General features: G+C 39.8%; 1 protein-coding gene across 5 annotated transcripts; it reads left to right on the forward strand.

Moving 5' to 3' along the window:
* The first annotated feature begins 882 nt into the window (after positions 1–882).
* On the forward strand, positions 883–24,805 carry ankef1a (ankyrin repeat and EF-hand domain containing 1a). Of its 5 annotated transcripts, none has more exons than XM_046060505.1 (12): positions 883–1,084; positions 1,744–1,951; positions 2,655–2,816; positions 4,073–4,272; positions 4,462–4,611; positions 4,814–4,937; positions 5,086–5,905; positions 7,698–7,924; positions 8,743–8,885; positions 11,840–11,992; positions 12,481–12,647; positions 24,681–24,805. In XM_046060505.1, exons 2-11 carry the CDS (start codon positions 1,762–1,764, stop codon positions 12,598–12,600), a joined length of 2,289 nt encoding a protein of 762 aa, XP_045916461.1. In that variant the 5' UTR covers positions 883–1,084; positions 1,744–1,761; the 3' UTR covers positions 12,601–12,647; positions 24,681–24,805. The 5 variants fall into 5 exon arrangements, with proteins under 5 accessions (XP_045916461.1, XP_045916462.1, XP_045916460.1 ...); XM_046060506.1 differs by lacking the exon at positions 24,681–24,805 and adding an exon at positions 12,814–13,133; XM_046060504.1 differs by lacking the exon at positions 24,681–24,805 and having other exon boundaries at positions 12,481–12,782.

Genomic DNA, 24,805 nt, shown 5'->3' on the forward strand with positions numbered 1-24,805 from the left:
GAGAGGATTAGAAAATGAGAGTAGGCCTAGAGAAAGGGGTGAAACACATAAAGGAGAATAGACCTTTGTTGTTTTTGTTTATTTTAAAAAGAAATATAATAAATTTTATACACATGGTTTGTTTTGCCCTTTATCCGTATTTTGTAAACCAAATTTCAGGTTACGGGTCATGAGCTGAAAAAGGTTGGGAACCAGTGGAGTAGGCTATCACTTGTCTTCCATTCTTTGCACTTTCAGATTTCTTTATAAGCCTCTCTGCACTCAGTAACATCCATTCCACTGTCACTCACACAAACAAGACGTAAACTGATCTAGGCACTGGCGTCTTAGGGCAAAGAACCGGTAATTCTCCCTAAGCTATTTGAGGAAGTAACAATGCATTATAAAATGGGATGAAGGTGTGTACACTGTGTTTATGCTGGTAATTTGTGTGGATGATTAGCAATCAATTTGTGGAAGCTAACAGTGGTCCAAGAATGTGTGCTGTCAGAAATTCCAGTTTGTGGATTGGTTTAAAATTAAAACACACAAGAAGGACACTTGAACGTTGCTGAAATGTGACGTTTAATGACAGTGTGTGTTACGTTATTTCCAGCTTTGGCAACATTGTTGCCATACATTCATGCCAATAAAGCTAATTTGAATTTGAAATTTTGTGTGGCTGATGTGAAGTAGGCTAAAGCCAGCCCCTATTAATATTTTTATTCAGTTTACTTTTGTTTCGTGTATTATTGTTGTGTAACGTTAGTTTAGATTTAAATTTACATTACAATAATGTAGCCTACATCTTTCCCCGCCGAAGTCGTATTTGGAGCCGTAAACCTCGCATTGCCGAGCTCGTCAGCAGCACTTGAAAGCAGCATCAGACACCAGCAAAACGTCCTTCCCGGCATTTTCACGCGTCCTGTTGCCATGGAGCTGACTTTGTTTTCTTCCACCGTTTTACACAAAGTGAAAGGTTGTGCTTTAAAATAAAGTAAGGACATTGTGGAGAAACTCGGGATAAGTGTGACTGTCCTCGTTGTCAAGACGTGACTGTTATGTGAACAACAAAGTTGAAGGACTTTTAAAGTTTTCCATCACGGTAAGAAGCGCGTGCCAATCAAACAAACACAGGGTGGCTAGCTAAGTTCATCCCTTTAACCTCAGTGAGGGTGATGACTAAAGGTTTATCAGTCCAGTCTTTACACTGTTAAATGTTTTATTTATAGCGTTTTTGAGCCTCATTCAGGGTAATGTCTTGTTTTATATAAAAGTGCAACATTAAGTAAAGGATCAAAACTGGTCAAACAAGGTGCAAAGTAGATTTTATTAGTCACACTAAAAGTTACAGGTTGTAACCTTAGAGTGAAACTCAGTTTGTAACTCACTTCTGCTAGCAGACAAGATACATTTATATAGAAATTACTAGGCCTAATTATAAAAATTTCATGGGATCAGTAAGTTAGCTAAAAGTTAGTAAATCTAAGTTAGCTTAACGTTACTTAAAGTGTGTTGATTGTTTTGGGGAAAAAATAATATTAATTAATATTAGCAAAGCAAGTTTGCTGCACTGACTGCTCACTAACACAGGCTGTAGGTGTCATAACTAATAACATTTGCGCTTTGTGATTTCAACTATACAGTACTTAAGTAAAGCCTACCTAAAAAATGTAATTTCTGACTTTTGCTTTCACCCTTGCTCATTAGCACGTCTACCTGCATATTTGTAAGAAATCTCCCCTTTTCTTATTTTTCCACCAGCTCCTCTCTGTCCCCATAATGAGTGGCAGAGTAGCAGGGGGCCGCCTGCAGGTCCTTCAGATCTACCGCCTGCTGCAGTGCGTCCATGAAGGGGATAAGCTGCAGATAGAAAAGATGGTGAACCTTGGGGTGGAAAACCTCATCAATCTCACTGATCCACAAGAAGGCACAGGGGTGCTTCACGTGGCAGTTTCAGCCAACAATCAGGGTGATGAGGCTCTTCTTTATTCCATCAAATTATATACACTCTATTTAAGTGAACAAATGTTCTCCACTGGCCTGCTGTAGCAATTTGATCATTTTGAAAATAAGTCACATATGGTGGTGGCCCACATTTGAGAGCAGTGTCTTTAGACAGTCAGTATGTTTACATAACTTAAATAATGTTAATATCCAGTTTATTGTAATGTAATTTGATTTAAGTGACCTCCAAAATCTGTGTTTTACATGAGTTGTTTCTTGGATTTTCTTGAGTGTTTTTGCAAGGCCTTATTATTACTGTACAGTAGCCTTAGGAATGTGTGGGAATTATAGAGTGCATATACACAGGACTACTGTCCAAACAGACTTTAACCCCTTAACGCCGATTATTGCAAATTTGCATCAAACCTCTTCCTGTCAGACTGCAGCTGAGATTGCATATGTGTTCCCCCAATGCCTGTTTGTGCATATTCAATACGTACCAAGAAACCTTTTGTAAGCACTGGTTTCTCGTTTATGCCTGTTGTCGCTAATTTGCATCATACCTAATTGATTTTTTATTTTTTATTGTAAATTCAGGCATCAAGGGGTTCAATTGGAAACCTAAGAGAAATCAAACAGGTCATAAAATGTACTGCAACCAAAAAAGTATTGTTTCAAAGTCACTTAATTTTCCTGACTGTTTCTCTACTCTACCTGACTCCTTATAGACCTGGTCATCTTCCTTCTCTCCCAGGGAGCACACCCTGACGTCCAGGACAAGAAGGGCCGCACCGCAGCCATGTTAGCTGCTGAGCTGGGCAATGATGCTATAGTGGCACTGCTGGCCCAGAGCCATGCCAACCTGAGGCTCCAAGACACTGAGGGAAAAGGTGAGCAGTAGCAGTTTTACCATATTGCATGCTTTAAATTGCAGGGACGGGAACAACACAAAATCTGCATAGAAATGACAGACTACTACAGGTCAGTTCCATTTTTTAACACCATTAACAGAAATCTAAAATGGAAAACTAAAAGAGACAATTATGTGAATGAAATAGTTTACTGACTTAAATATAAAAACAAGATTATATAGAAACAGTTATAGGAATTTATTAAAAAGGAATGTTTTAAAAACATCCCAGAAAATTCCCATTTTTGGTAATCAGACAAGACATATATTTTTAATCGATAAGTAAAACTCTTTTATAATCCGCAAGAATATATCTATAGAGTAGTAATGTTAATCATTTATATGGCTTTAATCATGAGAGGTAACAGTTTCCATTCCACTAATGTAGTATCATTTGAGCTTGAAGTGTTGATTTCTCAAATAGTGGTGTTTTCCATCTCAAGTTAGACCAGCAGGTTCGTTCTGAATGCCTTACCTTGTTTTACAACTCATGAAAGTGCATGGTGCTTCTGTTTAGATATTGATGAGGAAATGGTATCCCGGACAACTCCAATCAGCAAGCCAAAGTTCTTCTTCAGGACCTTTTTAAACTAATTGTCATAATGACCCTAATTACTGTGTGTCTGGGGGATCAGTTACTGCAAATTGTGCTCTTTTGAGAGTAAGTAAATGAGAAAGGGAAGAAGGAAGAAAGAGCTTAAGTGTGTGTGCTTTTATGTAATGTATGTACTGTACGTTGTATGTGTATGTAGCACATGATAGTGTGTATGTGTGTCAGGCCGTGTGAGTACATCTAATTACAGATCAACCACTAAGGGTGATCCTCTCCTGTGAAACATGCTGAGTAACCTGATATCATCCTGCGCTCCCAAGGCTGATTCGGCCCAGTCTCAGCACTCACAGCCAAGCCTTTTCCCCAGTAGGCTGAGTGTCAATAGTCACACATTTGCTTGTGTTATCCTCAGTGTTATAAAGGCAGGCTGGGCGGGGAAAGAGCAGCAATTTTCCCTCTCTTATTACCGTGACTGAAGTACCATTTTGCAAAACCTTCCGCCCCCAAGTGCTCCAGTGTAGCTGATCTGTGGCCGACAGTTCAGACTGTGGTTGTACTTGGCAGCTTCTAGGTGTGAATGTATGTAAAAAGAAAGAGGAAGGAAAAGAAAACATTGCTGCCAGCTAAACGTGTTTATCAACACATGAAGTTAAGCTTAACTTTTGTCCCTCCTCTAACTTTAGGTGTGCTGTTCTACTGTATCTACCCCACCAAGCGCCACACCCGCTGCCTGCAGGTGGCACTGAAGTGCCATGCAGATGTCAACAATGTGTCAGCGCAGGGGACTCATGTCTTCCAGTTGATGTGTGAAAAAGCCCAGAAGTGCACCTTGATGTGTCTCATCATGCTGGATGCAGGGGCAGACCCCAATGCAACAAATCAGGTAAAAATTGGATGGGGGGACTACTAACAATGAGATATTATGGGAACTGAGGCAGTGGCATGGAGTATGTTGTAACTGACAGCTTATCCTTTGAGTACACAACATAGTGATGTTGAAATTTCTGCAGCTGAGATGCTGTTGATGCAGTTTGTTTAAACTAAGATTTACTCCTCTCATCTCTCTCCTCAGAATACAGGCCTCACAGCTCTGATGGAGGCTGCTAAGGCAGGCTCCCTGCAGCTTGTTAAAACCATTCTCAGGAAAGGGGGAAACCCTAACGCCCTGGACCGAAAACGCCTCACAGCAGTACACTATGCTGCCATGGGAGGCTTTTTTGAGGTGTAGGATCTGCTCACTCAGTGTCACTTTTTCACTATTAAAAAGATGAGTAAATAATATGAAGCTGTAGTGAAAATAAAGCGGAAGAGCTGTTAGCAGAATTTAAGGTCTGAACCCCTCATTAGATTTTCTCCCTACATCAGCTACAGTGGGATTTTAGGATTCAGTAATGTGTTGCTCTGTGGTGTTTTGTTTCTTACAGGTGATTCAGGTGCTGTCTGCATACTCAGCAGACATGGGAGTGATCAACCTAGAGGACTGCACACCCCTACACTACGCTGCTGTCACGGGCAATGCTAACTGCTGCAAGTTCTTGGCACAGAGAGGTGCTGCTAGAGAGTCTCACAATAATATCCTGCACTGAATTTCAACTTGTTTCGTTTTCAAAAAAAGGCAAAGATAGCTTTGCGGTAACTACTCCTAATGCCATATGTTTATATTGTTCCTAAAAAGAAAACTGTTCTCTTTGTTCAGGTTGTAATCCCAAGCTCAAGAACCAGGAAGGTTTACTCCCACGTCAGATTGCCAAAGACACGGGTCACAAAGCAGCAGCCAAGGAGCTGAAGAAAGCAGAGAGGCAACAGGGAAAAGGCCAAAAATCCACAGATGGCAGCCTCATGTCAGATCTTTGGGCCGTGACCCTCCACGACTGGTCTTATGAGTATGAGACTGAATTACGGCAAGCCTTTGGGGACAAATCAGACACAGTTACAACCGAAAAGTTTATTTCAGTGTTAGAAGAACTGAAAGCTCCAGTTGAACTAGACCAACTCCATACAGTCATCTCAGCCCATGACAAGGGGAAAGAGGGATGTGTCAACATTAATGATTTCCTCAAAGGTGTCAAGTATATCAAGAAACCTTTCCTCCTCTCCTCTTATATGCCTAAAAAGAAAAAGGGAGAAAAGGGAGGAAAAGGAGCTAAGAAGGGTAAATTTGTCCTCCCCCTGCCCATTTGCACTCTCCCACCGGAGCTTATGCCTCGGCGACCAGACGGAGGCCCGCCCCACTTCATGATCGAAACATACTACAACTGCTCAGACATCCGGCGATTTGACCACGATCACCCGCCAGAACATCCCATAATGAATGACTCAGGATGGTACATGGAAAAGCCAGATAAGGTCTACATCAATATCAACTACTGTGTGAAAAGTGGGGACCTGGAGTCTCTGGACCTTGCTTTCAGTCAAGGGGTTCCTGTGGATGTTAAAGATCAGTTTTACAAGACCCCACTGATGGTGGCCTGCTCCAGTGGAAACTACGAGGTGGCTCAGTATCTCCTCAGTCGAGGGTGAGAAAGATCTTTTCTTTTTTCTTTTGTGCTTTGGAAACAAAGATTTCACAGACTTGCTTTTTAGTTACATTTGCGAAGATTTAAGTGAAACAGATTAATAATACTGTCAATTTGAAGCAGTTATTTTAATGATAACATTGTGCCAAAGGACAATGTGAAAACACTGTGGAAGGGGGGCTCGTAGTGAAGAACCTACAGAGAATTATCACCTGAATCTGCAGCTCCCCTCAGATATAATAATAATAATAATAATAATACATTATTTCTAACGCACTTTTCATCAAAAGAACGGGTTGTGTTTTGTGGGTTGATAAGTTCTTTGAGGTGGGGGGGAATGTTCATGGATGCATTGATGTGTGAGGAGTGAAACCTTGTAGGTTTTGCTCCATACATACATTTATCTCCTCCAGACAGGTGGTGAGCTTTGATGGGGATGACTGTGAGGGTGGGGTTTCAGCTGTGGAATTTACATAGAGCTGTATGTCATCGGCATAGCAGTGGAATTAAATTTTGTGACGGCTGATAATTTGGCCAAGGAGGGTAAGGTAGAGAATAAAGAGGATGGGGCCAAGGCCTGATCCCTGGGGGACACCACAAGTAACTGTGTGTGGATTTGATTTGGGGTGGCCCAGGGAGATGTATTCTGTCCGGTTTGTGAGGTATGATCTGAACCAACTGAGGGCAGTGTCATTTAGTCCAGTAGTGAGGTGGAGCCGTGGTCGACAGTATCAAATGTAGCAGAAAGGTCAAGGAGGATGAGGAGGGATGGAGAGGCAGAATCGGATTATATGAGGAGGTCGTTTGTGACTCTGACTAGGGCAGTCTCTGTACTGTGGGCAGAGCAGAAACCTGACTGGAATTTTTCAAAGAGGTTATTATGTTTGAGGTGGTCCTGAAGGTGGGTACCAGATATTGCTGGTTTAAAGATATAATCTATAAATTTCAGTCTTAAGTTGATTTTGTGACACCCGTGGTTGCTGGTGGTTTAATACTACATGCCACATAATTCTGGGGCCAGCAAACAGTAGCTACTTTGTCACTAAAACAACAGAAGAGCAACTGGTTTATCAGCCAAACAAAAAAATGCTGAAAATGACAATGTCCTGTTTTGTGAACCCACTGTTGATGAACAGTCACAGTCATTGCTAACCTCAGTGACAAACACATGTTGTTTCCTATGACTGCTTCACAATAAAAGCCAACTGTGTTTCAGTTTAAAGCTTTTAATATGAAGTAGCAGCAGTAGGAGTTATGAAGTTGTTTTCAATGGCAGTAATACAGCTCTGACACGGTTCAAGGAATGTAAAAGTAAACTATTAGGTTAATATGAGTGATGTACATCGCCCAGTGTCAGCTGGTATAGGCTTCAGACCCCCGCAACCCTGTACACAGGATAAGCGGTTGACGATGGATGGATGGATGGATGGAGTGATGTACAATTTCAAATAGTAAAGGTGGATGTATGCATCATTCCTATGAATCCATTGTGCTTAGGTAGGCGATTTGAATCCCGCATGGGAAAGGCAGACCCAAACAATAAAAACTGCCAATATTTGAGAATTGGTGACTAAAATCATTGTATGTATGACGTAAATGTTGTCAAAAAATCATACCTATAGACAAATAATACTAGACATAAAGGCAAATCTACTTTGTCTTTAATAATACCATGAGGCTTTTAACTTGACTGTAAGAAGTACAAAGATCAGATTTAATATCCATGTAATACCAGACCAATGCCCTGATCAGGGACTCTTTAAACACACCATAAAAACCCTGTTCCTGACAGGGCTGATGTAAATGTGTGTGACCAGTTCTTCTGGACACCTCTCCACCATGCTGCTCGCGCTGGCCAAGTGGAACTTCTTGAACTTCTGGTGGAGGCCGGGGCTACCATAGATGCCCGGGCCCTCAGTGGAGGCACACCCCTCATGAGGGCCATCGAGAGCTCTCGACCCTCCTGTGTGGACTTCCTCATCAAGGCCGGTGCCAGTGTTAATGCAGAGAACAAGAAAGGTTTGACTGTACATCTGAAATGTATAGAAGTTCATTTGAATACTAATGTTGAAATAAAATTAATTTGGAATAGGTTTTGATGTATGCTAGAAACAGATTGATATAAACAAATAGAAATATAACTGAATTGAATTTCATAAAAGAAACACAGGAAATAGGAGCCGTTGGATTTGATTAAGTGCACTCTATGAATAATAAATAATAAGTGTTCAACTTTCAGGTTTTTAAAAAAATATTTGTTTCTTGTACTGTCCTTAGAGACAAATTTACCAACAAATACACTTGAGTTATTGTGGCAAGCTGTCTCACTTTGATGTAAATGTTCGGGTTAGTGATTCTAATCAGTTCTAAATTTAGTGGATATCAGAGTCCACTAACAGTCTATTCTGTGAGTGCGCTGAAAAAGAATCTGGTGTTTGTACTCTTTCCTGGTTCTGCAAAAAGGAACACAAAGTGGCCTGCACCCCGCCACACAACACTATTCCAGCAGTTACAGCCGTGATTTGTGTCTCAAGTAACGTTTAATGACCTGCCCACGGACACTCAGCTCACTTTCTAGTTTGTCAAGACATGGCTGTTGTTGTGATGTTAGCTATAGTAGCAGGAGAGTTGTAAGTATTGCTGTTTGGAGCTGCTGTGCTACCTCTGGGACCGTCTCGTCCTAACTGCATGCTGTTGCAGCACGTTTGCTAACCCACAACTTAGCTAACGTTAGTTACATTACTGGCACTTACTGTTGGACTTCTCCGTAATTGCTTACCCCATTTTTAACATGTGACTTCTACTGCTTGATTGACCAATATTTTATTTTCCTTCAGAACAAAACTGCCTCGACATTGCCAGAGCTTTTGCAGACTCAAGGATAATTGACTTGGTCAAAGACAAGATGGATTCTCAACCTAAACTAAAGGAGACAGTGAAGGGAAAGGGGGCCAAAGGTCAAAAGCCAAAACCTTCAAAGGTATCCAAGTAACCCCATTAAAATCTTTTTACTAGCCCGATATAAACATATTAAAATCTTGTGGCTTCAAACATTTCCTGTTTTCTTTGTAATGAGTCTGTTCTTTTCACTTTTCACTGTCCATAAAACCAATCGCTTCTCTCAAGTCATGAACTTAACAACGTAATTTGCTGCAGATATAGAGAGAAATACATAGATTTACAGAATTTACAGAACAGAATGTGTCCTTTAGGTGCTTTCAGCTGGCACCTTTGTGTCTGGCTACCACGATTCTACCAGGTCCATACCACAGGCTGCTGCTAATCACACTTTAAAGCTGATGTTGCTCCAAGCCAAGGTCAAATGGGACAATGGCGAGCCGAGGCAGAGAAAACGTGAAACCATCATGAACTCTGATAGCAGTCACCAATAGTTGTGCACGTTCAGCAGAGTGGCAGTTGCCGTCCCTCTCCCTGCTGCTGCCATGTTTTCAGTGTAACCACAGTGGTAGCCAGTATCTGTCTGAACACACCTTAAATGTTGTTAAAGTAAAATTATTACCAACTTTAGACTAGAGGTAATCTCCTACCCTGGTTTTCATCTGTGTACTCCAGCTTCTTCTTTCAGCATGAGAAACCTAAGCTGGTAAAGAGATCTCATTACTGTAAGACAGCAACTTGTAAGCAAATTAGACCTGATGTGTTATGTTACAGCTAGAAAATGCTGGTGCTTAAATTTGCATTTCCTATAATCAGGCAAAACATCTGACAAAATGTATTGATTTTGTTATTAGAACTCTGAAAGTAGCAGGTGGTGCAATATAGCTTCAAGCAGAAATTCTGGGGGGCAAGAAACAAATCCATCACACAGAATAATTTCCACACAGGTACAATTTGGCATTATGGCATTTTTTATCAGACTTGCAGAAATTTGTTCACTACTATAAGAAACTGATGAGCCTATTAAACTTTCATCCACTGTGACTTATGAGCAAGCCAATCATTTTAAATAATGCATGCACTCTCTCAAGTCAAAGTACATGCTTCTTATTGCAGTGTAATACCCACTTATGGCTTTGAGCCTGTGATCCTGGTAAACATATCACATTTTAGATGTTGGATAATGGTCCTAAAACGAATCCATGCGCCAGTATTTACTCAAAGTCATAGCGCCACCTACTGGCAACAGGATGTGTCAAGTTTTATTGATATTGTTATTGATAATTGATATTGCTATGTTGTGAAACTTGGGAGTTTATGCTTAACGTCGTGTCCACGGCGCAAGTTCGATGCTTGGCCATTAAACAGGAAATTGTTTCAACCTTAGCGTACATGCTCATATCTGTACCAAACTTCCCATGTTTGATAAGGGTCACACCCTGAACACATGCCAATAATCACGCAATGTCATAACACTGCCTACTGACCACAGGAAGTAATCCCTTTGTGACAAAAATCATTTCATGTTGATGACATTTTCACAGTGTGGTCCACACTTCACGCACTGGTACAAAACATATAATTAGTGCATGTTGTCTAGCTCCACTTAGGGAACACAGGAAGTGACATTTAACTCGCGAACATCGTGACCAGTCCAACACCCACGCGCGTCACGGCGTGAGGCAGACAGTGCTTGCAGCTTTATTTTTGTGATTTTTGGTCTACTTTACAAAGTCCTTGCTGCTAAATTGATTTACATGTCAGCCAAATTTTAACCAAAAAACCAAACCAAACTTTACTTCATGGCTTAAAGGTCATAATGATGGCCATATGAATCAGCTGATATTGACAACCGCAGTATTCGGTGAAGACATCTTGACCAAAAGAATTTGAAATGATTGAGACATGCAAGAGAAGCTTAATGTGAGTGGGACTGTGAAGATGGAACATAGAGAGCGATAGAGAGATTGTTGTATTGACTCCAAAATTTGAACCCGATTTTCTTGGCCTGACCTCTGTTATTATATTTGATGAAGAAATAATGTATGAAATGAATTGTCCTTATGTACTTTAAATATAGCTTTGGCAATATTGTTGCATACATTCATGCCAATAAAGCTAATTTGATTTTAAATTTGAAATAGGTTCAGTGGTGGAATAGAAAGGCACCTTCAGACCTTAAAAATATAAACATGTACCTTAGTGTGAGTAGATGTTTGTGGCTCCAAGATTTATTTCAAAAGGGCATGGCCGAAACATAGTTTAAGTTGATGTAAAGCACCTGCAACCAGGCCCAGATAATATCATTTAACTGCAGAGGCATAGGACCTTCAATGGTAGTCCAACCTGAACCAGATACTGGACAGGCAAGAGAGATGTGCTGTGTGTAGATCTGGATGTGCACCAACCAAAAGCAAGAAAAGTAATAACTGTTGGCACAACTGTTTTTTTTTTGTAGCTTGTGTTTGTGTGTAAAGAGTTTAACATTGTACATTTGTAGTAAGTTATTTTAGAGAGAGGAGACAATTAGCACATATGCCCACTTGTAGTCAATTGTCTGAAAAAGCTAAATTTTCTGCCTAGCTGATCATTATTTACCTTTATGACTATCCCCCAAGATTCTAATTGACCTGCTATCTCTGAGTTTTATTTTGAAATCACAATTGCCCATTTGTTGGTGCTCATCATGGTCTTAAATAATGAGCATTGCTGTAAAGTGATTCCATGTTCTCTGTGTAACAGGTGCAATTTCTGCTTGGACCTCACATCCCCCTCTCTATCTGCCATGATTTATTGAAAAATATGAAAGGTTATAGTTTTAATCATCAAACGGACAAATCTTACCTGCAAATATTAAGAGCTACTTTTGTGTATTGTCTCTTGCTGTCTTGATGCAGCCAAACCTTTCAAGCCCTGTTCAGTACTCTCTCTCTCTCACTGACCTGAATCTGACACTTGGAGACCTTTGATTGTAGCTACTGCACAGAGTACTTAGATAAAATAAGGCAAATATGAAAATTCTTGTGTACCCTACAGGTCATTGCTGCAGAAGGTATAGTGCATGCAGAGACATCAACTACAACAGCAGGAAAGATTTCTCTGGAGGATTCAAAGAGCATCATCCTGCAAAACACCAGAATCACTACAGGGAAATCCAACACTGTGGACATTACCATTGTGCCAAAAACGGTAGGCTCGTCACCATTTGCTGTAGGTTGCCTCAATATACTGTACCATCTACTTGCTTAGCACAAGTAATTACTTCCTGTCTTAACAAGCCATTGCAAATATCCTATAAACTGCCTGTGAAATACATTTTGACCAATCTTGATACGTTTTGTTATTTTGAACTTTTTGCTCCTGCATATGCTGTGCAAAAAGTTACATTTCCCAATATAAACATGTTCCGGTCCAGAAACACTTGAGTGCTTTCATAATTGTAATTTAGCAACCAGAAGCTTCTGATTAGCATTTGAACCAAGGTAAATTCATGTACATTTTAAAACTTAAACTTAATCTAAAAGCAGTGGAGTTATGGTAACTCTGGTACGCTTCTCCTGTGTACCCATCAGTGCACATCGGTTCAGTACAGTACCCAACTTACTGAGTAATTGCACACAGTTCTCTTTTTTGCAGTGCCTGTCAGTAACTTCTTGTGACTTGTCTGTCTGTCTTAGGTTTGGGGGAAGCCGCCCACCACCAGCCAGCTGATGTCAAAGATAGAGAGACGAAAAGAGCTCTTATCCCTCGAGGTGGACTTTGACGACTTCATGATGCCTTTCAGCCATAACATCTAGAGGACAACACTGCAGCTGGCAAAAACAACAGACTAAACCGAAAGGAGGTTAGGCAGAGAAAGACTATTTGGAATTATAGTCTTTTACCTGAGCTGGCTGGCCACCTGTACCAATTAAGGACGTTGGATTTATTTTTGATTAATCTATTTTCATTACAGCTGCAACAACATAGTTTGACATCATGTTATGAAATCTGTCTTTTTTTTTTTTCAGAACTTGCAAGGTAAATCTCAAGACATAGTCAGAAATTATCAGAAGGATAGTACACATATAATGTAATCCCGCTAATTTACCAAGCGTATAATCTACTTTAATTAATAATTTATTCATTTATCTTTGAAAAAAAAAAAAAATCAAACCTACTTTTATTAATAATCAAAAAAAATCTTCAAGATATTTCTAGGTACAAACCATTCTGTACTGTATATCCACAATGCTCAGCAAGGACCGTTTGTGTCTAAGAAGCTTACAGATATATATTTGTCAAAACACTGGAACATGCACAGAATATAAAGATTTTGTTCATAAATACAGAATTGGTGGCTACTGTACTTACTCTGCCTCAGCCTAGTTCAAACCCATCAAAATCATCAGTCTAAAATCCCATGGCCCTGAAAGTTAAAGGATAGTTTCACAGTTTTTCAAGTCTGTAGTCATTCATACTGGTCAGAGAGAATCATGAACTAAAAAGACTAAATTTGGACGATACTTCACTTGTCAAACTCAGACTGTATAAGTTCAGATTAACTTTGGTATTCACTTTTGCAAGGAACAAGGACTGTAGATTTATTTGTGTTTATCAATTACATTGGAAGCACATCAGGACGGGACCTCTTAATGGCCAGGATGAATGCTTACTGCAAGCAAAACCTGTTACAATGTTTATATCGGCACCTGACCATTGTTTTAAGACCTAGTACCGGTCCTTTAAATATCCTTATGAGTCAACTGAAGTAGGCATTACTCACATAACACTTGCTCACCGTATCTGAGTCAAATGATCCAAGTAGTTAATAGGCCCAGTTGGATGGATATCATATTAAATATCCAAAGATGACTATTAGTGTTACAGCCTGTGACTAAATTAAAACTGGGAGTAGTGGACAGGGTCAAACTATACTGTAGGTACATACTGCAGTTAGGAAGATGCTTTAAATCATTCCCTGACTCTGCGGTGGCTGGAGTGCAGTGAGAGATTGAAGAGTCTGTTAGAAGTGGCAGGAGGATAGGACAGAGCCTGGTGGCTCATATAACGGATAACTGATTCTTTAATTTCTTTTTGCATCTTTTTTCCTTCCTTCCTTGCAGCCTCTCTTCCTTGCATTCTTTTCTTACCTCTTCCATCCTTTCTTCTTTTTACACACTTTATTACTGTATGTACACACATCTATACATAGATCCAAACATGCTCTCACATACAGTATGTAGAAGACACGTGTCTGATTGATCACTTTATGTAATCCAGCTTTCTTTCTTTCTTTCTTTCTCTCCTTTCTTACTGGAACATTCTTCATAGTGTGTTAAATGTGCACTTGGACATGTACTTCAGTTACACAAATAAACTTAATTAATCATGAAATGATTAACTTTTTAGTTATGCAGACATGGACTGAGTGCTGTTGTATTTGATTCCACTACTGGTTGTCCTTCATGTTGCTGAAACTAACTGCAAAACATCAAGCTGCTGGCAGAAAATAATTGCTCTCCAGCCAGATGCAGTTCCATGTTAAAACCAGCGAATGGCGCTGTTTGGCAAATTTAGCAATGCAGGGGTTTGGTTGTTTATTAAGCTGGGAGAACAGAAAACTTGAAGGGAGCTCTTGTGTTTCTAGCACAGAAAGACATCAAAATGGCAGCCGTGTGTTTACTGTTCTCATGTTAGCTACTCAAACTGCTTTACAACATTACAATATCTGTTTTTCACATGCAGTATTAATGAAAAGGGGATATCATTATAAGATGGTTATAATTCACCTTAATCCTTCATGTTTTGTCTTTGCCTTGATGCTCTGATTACATGATTGGTTTCAAGGAGGCTGAACATTTTTTGGATCTTATTTTACTTGCTGATGTTCATTGTTCGGGAATCACTGGAGAAAATAGACATCTTTTTCTGTGTTAAATGACGCATTGATGCACACTCCCATCATCATCACCACCACCACCATCACCAGATAAAATTAGATTGCAGTGTCCTCAAGGTCCATGGGGACGCAGTTATATAATCAAATATACGGGCAGAGGGGGGCGGGGGATAATGGCATTGAGGTTTGTAAGAAAGGGCCCAGATTGTTTAAATATACATAGTCACAATACCACTGATGACAAGCATGTGAAGAGAGAATCACTGGATGAGAGTGATTAGGCAGGCAGAGGAGGAGAGAGGAATGAAAGCAGAGAGAGGAGGCAGAAAGAGGAACACACATATGCGAAGATTTACAGAAAGAGGAACGGAGACAGTGAATTGAGAGTGAAAAACATCCCCGAAATTCCAACAGAGCCATTCATAATGAGAATGACAATGAGGGAAGGGAAGGCGAAAGGACATGAGGATGGGCGATGAGAGGGTAGGTTGGGGGGTGGGGGTGGAGAAAGAGTAGTGGTGGGTGACTCAGAGGATAGGGAGGGAGCACGGCGGAGGGATGAGAGGGGAGCCGAGGAGTGGGCGGGAGGAGAAGATGAGGGCTTTTCTAGCACAATAAGTGGCACACAGGTTAGATGGAGTAAACAAGGCTGCTGGCTCTGATTGTTGGCCGTGACGCAGTGTGTCTTTCAGGGCGTGGACTAGGATTTATATTGTCTTGCAGTATGGTTGCTTTTGTGTCTGCGTGGTTAGGTGTTTATGTGTTGTATGAGCATGTGTCTATTTTATAGAGCATAAAGAGATATATGTGACTGTTTTAACATAGGATTATTAATTTTATTCATGATTGATGAGGCTCTACAACAGAGACACAAATAAGTTTACCTGTTTGAATACAGTACGTAGTATGCAGTAGTATGTGTGTCTGTATTGTAGCCCTGTGCATGTGAATGTAGGCGTGTGTGTACTTGCGATTTTGTTAATTTGTATGTATGGAAGTTTCCTCTCCTCTCCTCTCCTCTCCTCCTCCCTCACTGCTGACTATCAATCTGAGCTCAGATCAGTGTGTGTTGCTGCCAGCAGCACTGCAGTCTCCCAGCTCTGGTCCTGCACCGCTTAGTCAGCACTCTCCAACCCCATCACTTCCCAAAACAACCCGATAGGACGCACACACATACATGGACATACACGCACACTCAGTATGTTGTCCCTGTGTACGACATTATGGTAGGCTATTAATTTGATCTAATATAGGATTATGTACAGTAAGTATATGCACACTGATGTGCTCACACATGCATATAATCTAATAATTATATAATGTATGCAAGCAAGCATACACATACAGACACTCTGGACATCACATATGTATGCAGACACACACACACACATACACACACACACATACACTGAAATACATACAGTATGTACGTATGTTTGTTTCAATTATCAAAATACATGCCATGGTTACTTTATTAACATTCTAATGTGTTGTACTGGACTGCATTATACTGAAATGTGTTTCTAATATTTTTCTATTTTTATAAAAGGGTTCACCTCTGGAGCAACTAGGGGTTAAACCTGTTGAAAACAGATGCCCCCGGTACCGGGGGCAGCCGTGCAAAACCCGCCTATGTTGTTGCTTCGAGTCTCAGACTACATGGAGATGCAATCTGTAATCGTAAAATAAATATATTAATATACAATGGCTTTATATTCCTTAGCTTCTGACTTTTCAAAGGAGAGCATAATTATGCATCTAGGCCAAATGGTTGAGGAGTTATTCCTGATTTATTTTGGGTATGTTATTTTGGGTGTTTTTTCTGGAAAAAGGTGCCCAACAGGCTAAGTGTCTTGCCCAGGGACACATTTGTGAATGTCACTGTCATTGTGAAATTAACCCTGGTCTCAACACCAGTGGTATGTGCCTTAAACACTGCGCCATCACCAGAGACGAAACACCTCTCAATAAAATGCAGTCCAGTCCAACACCACTGCAAACTACAAGCTCAAAAATAATAATGCTCAGACAGTGTCATTCAAAACTTAACATGTACCTAATAAAGTGGCCAGTGTTATTGCCAATACTGTTTCTGGCAATCAATACATCAAAACTAGCATTTTCAGCTCCATTGTGGACAGACATAGCATACACATACGTACATTATATTTAAAATAAATTGTGTAAATTATTGACGTATAGTAATAATAACATTAATAATTGGGGTAAGTGGTCAGCCTTTCTCATTTAAATTTAATCAGTTTAAATCTGCAGTGTGAAACCTTTGTCTCCCCCTTCTGACAGTTAGAGTAATTACATAATACTGTCGACACGTGCTTATGACTTATAGGCTCTGCCATAGTGAGTTGCTGCTAAGTAACAAACTCGGGGTCAGAAAAGTGAAGCCAATGTGGAAGTGCCTTGAACCTTCATTCTTTCTAATGGCCAGCAGGGGGCGACTTCACTGGTTGCAAAACAGGTCTGAATGCATTGGAGTCTATAAGAAAATTACCACTTAAAGCTTAGTTTATGGTCTCAATCGCTAGTTTAAAGTTTTCTTCAATACAGCATGATGTTCATTTTGTAAATTATTGTCCCATTTGGAGTAAAATAGATGATGAAGCAGCATATGCTTTTAGGTGTGGCTAGCTTGTGACTGACATGTTGCTAACATGGCAACCTGTCAATCAGGATCGAGGCAAATGGTATCCACTGCACATTTAACCAGTGCTGAAAAAGCTAATTTAACATTAGCATTGAACTAACCCTGAACTTGTTTTTGAGTGCCGTCTGTGTTTTTGTTTAAGAACTTTAACCCTTTCACAGTGTGTTTTCAGTTCATGAAAGTTCACATAAAAAATGTCTTGTTCAGCAGCCTGTTGTCCTAAAAGACACTCTAAGGAGTCGGGTGTTTGTTTTTTTCTAATAAGTACATTTTGTTTTAAGCTAACACAAGCTTTATTTTTGCTAGACAAAATTAGCATCCCAATTAATATCACAAACTTTTCATCACCGTTTTTTAATGACCATTTTGAAGAATGGCATTAGAAAAGGTCAATGGAAACGGCAAAATTCTAAAAAAAGAAATCCTTAATTTTGCAAAAATAATTTACGCTCGCTTGAGGTGGGTTTTGCCTTTGTCGAAAAAGAGTAAATGTGCTAAACGGGAGATGGAAACACTTTTTCCGAATAAGTTCTGACGTAGCGAACTTGTAACTCACGTCTGATCAGCTATTTCTGCTGTTGGCATCTTGCCCGGTTGTGCAGAGTTCTGCACACCTGCCGAGAATTTCCTGCACCTGGTAACTCTCATTTGTGCTGAGAAAAAAGGTGGATGCAAATCTCGGCAGGTAGCCTTCATCATATGTTCTGCTGAATTATGCATTCACCTCTTAAAGGCTTTCGATATACTTTGCTCTGCACACTGATCAACCAGGGTTATCACTGCATATTTTTGCTGAATCTCAATGAATGCTACTTCTACTGAGTGTAATAAAATATTAACGACTCTAAACGTTCATAATATAGTCTATACTTCGAATCATTTATCACCATTAATGAACCCCACAAAGGATATTATATAGTTTAAAAGCATTATTTGGAGGTGCATGCAATTCTCGGGAGGCATGCAAAACTCAACATAACACCGGATATTTCCATAACGTGTGGAGACATGGCTGGTAGCAGTTTGCCCGCTTGAAACACATTTCTGAGGACCTCTCTCCATTTTTGTAAGATGAATTGCCATCAGGTTCATGCAACTGGTTTTGTTTCTGGTTTGGAATCCATACATCTTGTTTATTACAGCCATGTGTAACATCAACTATTGACATAACTACGCTTGCCGTAGCCTTGTTTATTCGCTCCAAACCAGCTGATGGAAACACACATTCTTTTTTGTGACATTTCAAAAGTATGCTTAAAATTTGCATGACAGTTGGATGGAAACATGACTACAGTTAATATGAATTATGGCACCTAGTAAGCTAGCTCCACCCTCTCGTCCGAATATGGTCGCTTCTGTTTCTATAAAAACATAATGGTGATGGCCAAAACTATAGGCTTCAAAATAGTAGTCAACAAACCAATGGGTGACATCACGGTGACTATGTCCATTTCTTTAATCTATGGTTGATGCTGTCGCTACGGTTGCCGCCTTTCAATACTGGCAAACCAATCATTGCTGATTGGCATACAACACATCACTACCGGTTCGCTAGCATAGGAGAGACGCCACACACAGCGACTTTAAAACTCCAGAAACTGCTAAATACAGAGAGATTTACCTGGCAGTGATTGGCTTTTCAGTGTTGTGTGAAGTCACTTGGCAAGTGTTTGAATTTAACGGACGTTCATTTATATGTAAAAGTCCCCTCACTCGAGCTTTAAGTAATGATAGTGAATACATAACTCAAAAAGTTAGATGACAAAATATATATTCACAGTTCTTGTTTCAAAGAAAATCCATTCCCTTTAATTTCATGCCAAGATGGATTCAGTGCCCATGGTGTCTCTGTTTCCCAAAAGAGCCAATAACTGTAAACACTGTAGCAGGGCTATGGAAATGCTGTGTCTAGAGAAACAATGGCGGCGTTGTACAGATCCTGGTTTCCCATCCATTATTAATGAGGGAGTCATGTTTCACACAAGCATGGCTGTGCCTGTATGTTACAAAACAGAACAGCATGTGTTTGTACCGTATGCGTGTGTATGTAAATAAGCAGGGTTTTTTTTGTTGGTTTGTCTGTGGATGTTTGGTACCTGTGCAGGTGTGTGTGTTGCAGAGATTCATCATTTGTTAGTGCAGCCTTGGCAGTGTCATAGATCTCTTTAGCTTTCCAAGCTATAGATTCCAATTTGCTGCAGGCCTGGGACTTTTATTATAAGGATATTGATTTGAATTTCATAGTGAGACCAATAATGCTGGGTGGTAAACAGAGGACTTGGTCTTGGCTCAGATAAACAGACCAATTCCTGGGAAAGAGACCAAAAACAGATGCAATAAATATCTCAGGATGGACTACAGCTGCAACATTTTACTGACTTCATAAAACTGGGATTTGAACAGGCATAAACTGTAAAAGATCAGAAAATACATTTCATTTTATTGCCATCTTTTCTTCTATAGAGTTACGTGTTGTGACAGAATGGGATTCAAACCCACAACATTGCTGAGGTTAGAGTGATTTTAAAAGAGATTCCAGGGTCAAATACTGAACCCTTTGATGTTGTTATGTATTAGGCTGTTTCTGTAAGGAAAATATTGGCTTTTCTGGGCTTTTCTTTGGCTGCAGTAAAAACAGCTCATTAGTGTTGCTGGCAGTGATCATGAAAACCAGAGGGGTGCCATTAGCCTCAAACCACAGTAGTTTCTGCCTCATTTTACCTTCGCTTTAAGTGTAGAATTTTTAAATGATTTTAGTCTGCAATATCTTTGTATAGCGTACTTATCTTAAACGAATTATGAAGTAACAGTGTATCAAAGAAACACACTCACAGATAGTCAGTGAAGAATGTTTGTCTGTAAAAGTGTGAAAATTGGTCATCTCATTTTAGCCTTTTTATTTTTTCAAGATGAAAACAAAAATGTTGATATTCTAGCATTCCAAGTAATGAGCATACAGCTACAATGGGTACCTTATACATGGACAGGCAACATTTCAAGGCATCCAAGGACTCAACTAATTGTTGACTGAATCATTTATGAGGTTGTTTATACTAAACCTGCATATACCATTGATCAAGCAAATGCATTTCCATTGCTATATTTTACGCAGTAAGCATATTTTTAGTTTTTTTTTGCAATATTGAGAACATATTTAAATTTAACTTAACTTCAATTGCTTCAACTAATCTAACTAACTAAACTGATATCATAATAATGTAATTTCAAGATATCCTTAACAATTGCTTCGATCACAATATTGTCACAATATCATTTTATCAAAGGAAAAAGAATAAATGATATCTAACTTTGGAAAGACACACTGTCTCTTTTTTTTTGTTCCAATTCTACCACAAGTTTTCCCTTCTAGCATTTACTTTCTGTGTCTTGTTTAAAGCTGCTCTGATCAATATTTTTATATACTAAAAATGGAAAAAATTACAATGTTGTGAATCCCATTGCTCATATTAATGAGACCACAGGGAATTATCACCCAACTCTGCTGTTCCCCCTAGATCTACTAAGCATTTTAGCATCCTCTTTGTTTTTGTTTTACAGCCTGCGACTTTAATGTTTTTGTTCACTTTCACCATTGTTTCCATCTCCAACTGTAAAAGCTCTAAAAACTCACCGAATGCTAACTGCCCAGCACCAAATAGCAAATAGACAAAGTTAGCAACTAGCTTGTCAATGCAGTGGAACATAGAGCAGCTATGCATGGATATTTTTCTCTCAGGAGTTGAAATCAGAACTGAAATTAGAGTGAATATTAATATGTATTTATATTACTAATATTCATCAGGTGGCCAGACACATGACTCCAAATGAATGCTAATGTTTCTCTGTGTCTGCTGGATTTGTAAACAAGCAACTGTTTGCTAATATGTTGGCCGTATCTTATAAAATGATAATCTTGTGTGTACACCTTGAATTATAAATCAGTTCACTTCCCATTTAATCGCTTGTTATTGACAAGTTTCATATTGGGTTCAATAAAGTCTTAAACTGTATAGAAATATAGTAGTACACTACATGGAATTTACAATATTAGCTCCTAACTGAAAAGCATCCTTATCCTTTAGTTTTTAGATTAATCTATTGCCTGCCACTGTGATGAGATGTTCCTTCATACTGCAACATGTTCACAAAAGCTTAACAGTTGATGTTATGTCTTTGCATTTGGCTCTGTTTTATACTGCAGTATCATCTGCACCCTCCCCAAACCGGCTCCTTTGGAAAAAAGAGAGATGGGCTCAGTCTTTCTCTCTCTCTCTCTCTCTCTCTCTCTCTCTCTCTCTCTCTCTCTCTCTCTCTCTCTCCCTCTCTCTCTCTCTCACATGCACACACACTCCCTGTTGAATAAAGCCTCCTCAGTGGCTCAGCAGTAGTTGGATTCCTGAGCAAGAAGGACTTTTTAATCAAACTTAAACCAGGAAACCAGTCATAAAATATGAATGTTACATAAGGAATTGTCAGCACAGCTTTCTGACAAGCATATAAATAATAAAGATGAATGTTATGTAAAACAGGAGGGTGACGAGGAGAGAGAACAGCTTTGAGAAATCTCCTACTGGTATCAGCTTATATCTCAATATATGTAAAAAAAATTCCAGTTATCTTATTAAAATCTCTCGAGACTTTTGTTTTGATATCAGCATCCATTTTATTTTGATAGGAAGTCATTTTCAGATTATGGATGCATTCTTTTAGAGAGAAAGACCCTTGCTCTTTTCCTTAAACGATGCATTTGTCTTGTAAAATATCATGGGGCCTAATGAGGAATCTGAAGAGTTTTAGTCACTTGTGATTAAGTTTCTCATTAGCATTATTTCCCTTTCAGCTCTGCACATCACGTTCACTGCTCTCACTGTATGTTGATGATGCTTCATCCATAGCTGCAGTTAGCTTCAGCCAGGAAAGCAGAGGATGCCAAGAGAACAAAATTAACTGAACACCAACCAACCACCAAAACTACCTGAATATTCATATATTCCAGATGTTATCGTGTATGCCTGTTAAGATAGAAATGTGCTGCAGGGTGGTTTGTTCCCTGGTAGCCTGTGGAGGATAACAAGGAGTAAAAGAGAGCAGCAGCGGAGAAGGAGGAGAGTGAGGTGACTAAAAAGAGGATCTGCATGGGGGGGTTATGGTAGGTCAAGAGAGAGGAATGGTTGTTTTTCAGATACAGTAGAAGGTGAGGTGAGATTTTTCTGAATTCAGAAGCGTGCTTGTGTATGTGGGTGCGAGCAATAAAGGATAAACCAGTGGACAGATAAAAAGGGTATGAAGAATGACTGTATTTTGGAAAATTAGCCTGTCATCGCTGTGTTGGGAAATATCCAGCAGTGAAGAGAGGGTGTCAGGGAGGGGATACTGACTTTCAAAATGTGCAAGGGGTGAAAAGGGGAGGTGCCAGTGGGTTATGGCTGGGGTGGGGGCGTGAGGAGTGGAAAAAAAGGGGTGTTTTCCCAAACTGCTAACAGCCACTGCAGAACCTTAAACTGAGGGTATTTTTTGCCAGATATCTGTTATGCTGCTGCACCACTGAATCGATGAGGAGAGGAGGGGAAAGGAAAGGAGAGAGGGGAGGAGGGTCAGCTTGGTCGTGGTTGTTTCACTGCAGTGGTGGCTTTTTGGCTTCCCCCTTATGTTTCACATCTCTCTCTCTCTCTCTCTCTCTCTCTCTCTCTCTCTGTCTCTTTTCTGCTGTCATTCTCACTGGAGTCTCATCTATCTGTCTTTGCTTGACTCTGTCACTTTCTGTCCTTATACTCACTTTCCTCCAGGCGAGACTCTGCTCTCTGATACCTGGCGCCCCTCTGTCCAAAACTAATCTGGCAACCTCCGGTGAAGTTGTCTCAAAGTCTTGGTGTGTGCAGGCATCGTGAGCTAGCCAAGACCTACACTTTTCCTTATTAGCTGCATCAGCGTCTGCCAAATAGTAACTTAGCACAATTGCACAAAACTTCTTCTTGAGTTTGTCTGTGAGGCAATTTGAAGGGGTTATGGTGTGTACGGGGGTGGTAGTCTCTCATAGGGAATGATGCACTGATACAATCTGTTGGATCGGTATCGGCACCGATACTGACCTCAGTATACTGGTATCGGCCAGACATGATAAGTTAAATAAAGTTTTCTTTTCTGCTCCGTTCATTTAAGGTTGGGGTGAATAGTTGGGTCAACAAAACAATGCAGCTTTCTTGCTTTCAAATGACCACCATCGTCCCCTGACCTTAACCAAGCGTTAAGCAGTGTTGGGCAAGTTACTCAGAAATTGTAATAAGTTCCCAGTTACTTATTACTCCTTAAAAAAGCAGTATATAATAGTATACAATATAATATAATATACAATATAATAGTATTACATTACTTATTACCGGATGATAAAAGATAATGGCAATACATACAGCTGTAGTAAGAGCAGCTGACTTGAACAGCATAAGGTCCAGTGCCGCTGAGCTGCGCAGTCGGGCATTCACGTTAAAGAGGGTGCGTTCGCTAACGCAATAATGCAGCGTTACTTGGATTAGTCACTTTAATATTATTACTGTTTTGGAAATAGTAATCCCTTACACTACTTTATTTATTTTATTTATTTATTTAATCAGTTTAATTTAGCAGGGACAGTGCACATTAATAAACATTGATGCAAATGCGCCAGAGTTAGCCAAAAGACTATTTTTCATCTGTAGTCCCTGGACAGTTGTTACATAGTCAACTTAAAAAACAATTACTATATGCTAGTTACTCGGAAAAGTAATATTATGTATTAAGTAATGCATTACTGCCCAACACTGGTGTTTAGTATTGTGATTAGGACAAACTTATTTTCACCCAAACCGCAATCTTTCTGTGAACCTAACGTAGTTGATTTTTTGTGGCTGAACCTAACCAAACCTGCACCATAGCATTGCCAGATCATAAAACTGATTTATTATCCAACAGTGATTTGTTACAGTTTTGAAAAGCACAGATAAATGATGTCATCCTGCTCATAGGGGAGTCAGATCAGATGTGTCACATTGGAGGGCATGAAAAAATGGCGTATTTTGTCATTTTATCTGGTCTACTTTTGATACTGCACCACTTCCTGCAATCACAGCTGTGAACATTACAGAGTAACATTATGTTTACTTTCCCGATGATCCTGCCTCCAATATATTTCATTTTTTGTCTGTGTTATGGTGTGTACGATGTGTTCCTGGTTGTGTTTGTGTGTGTGCAGCATGGATTGTGGTTAGTGTATAGCTTATGTGCAAATTAATTAATTTGGTTACCAGTGTGTACTTGTGTACATAATCTGTGTGCGCATGTATATGTTTCTGTTTCAGCGTGCGTGGTTTGGACTACAGAGAGAGGGTGAGAGATGCAGACAGTAAATTTGGACGAGAGAGAGAGAGAGAGAGAGAGAGAGAGAGAGAGAGCGAGAGGGACGCTGATGAAAAGGAGCAGGAAA

This window comes from Micropterus dolomieu, linkage group LG10, assembly GCF_021292245.1.
Source record: "Micropterus dolomieu isolate WLL.071019.BEF.003 ecotype Adirondacks linkage group LG10, ASM2129224v1, whole genome shotgun sequence".
NCBI lineage: Eukaryota > Metazoa > Chordata > Actinopteri > Centrarchiformes > Centrarchidae > Micropterus > Micropterus dolomieu.

Bases quoted from the DNA above. Each gene is read 5' to 3' on its own strand.
- ankef1a (XM_046060505.1), top strand. From the start codon at position 1,762: ATGAGTGGCAGAGTAGCAGGGGGCCGCCTGCAGGTCCTTCAGATCTAC. The intron at 2,817-4,072 runs GTGAGCAGTAGC...CTCTAACTTTAG, and splicing joins CCAAGACACTGAGGGAAAAG to GTGTGCTGTTCTACTGTATC. The intron at 5,906-7,697 runs GTGAGAAAGATC...TGTTCCTGACAG, and splicing joins CAGTATCTCCTCAGTCGAGG to GGCTGATGTAAATGTGTGTG.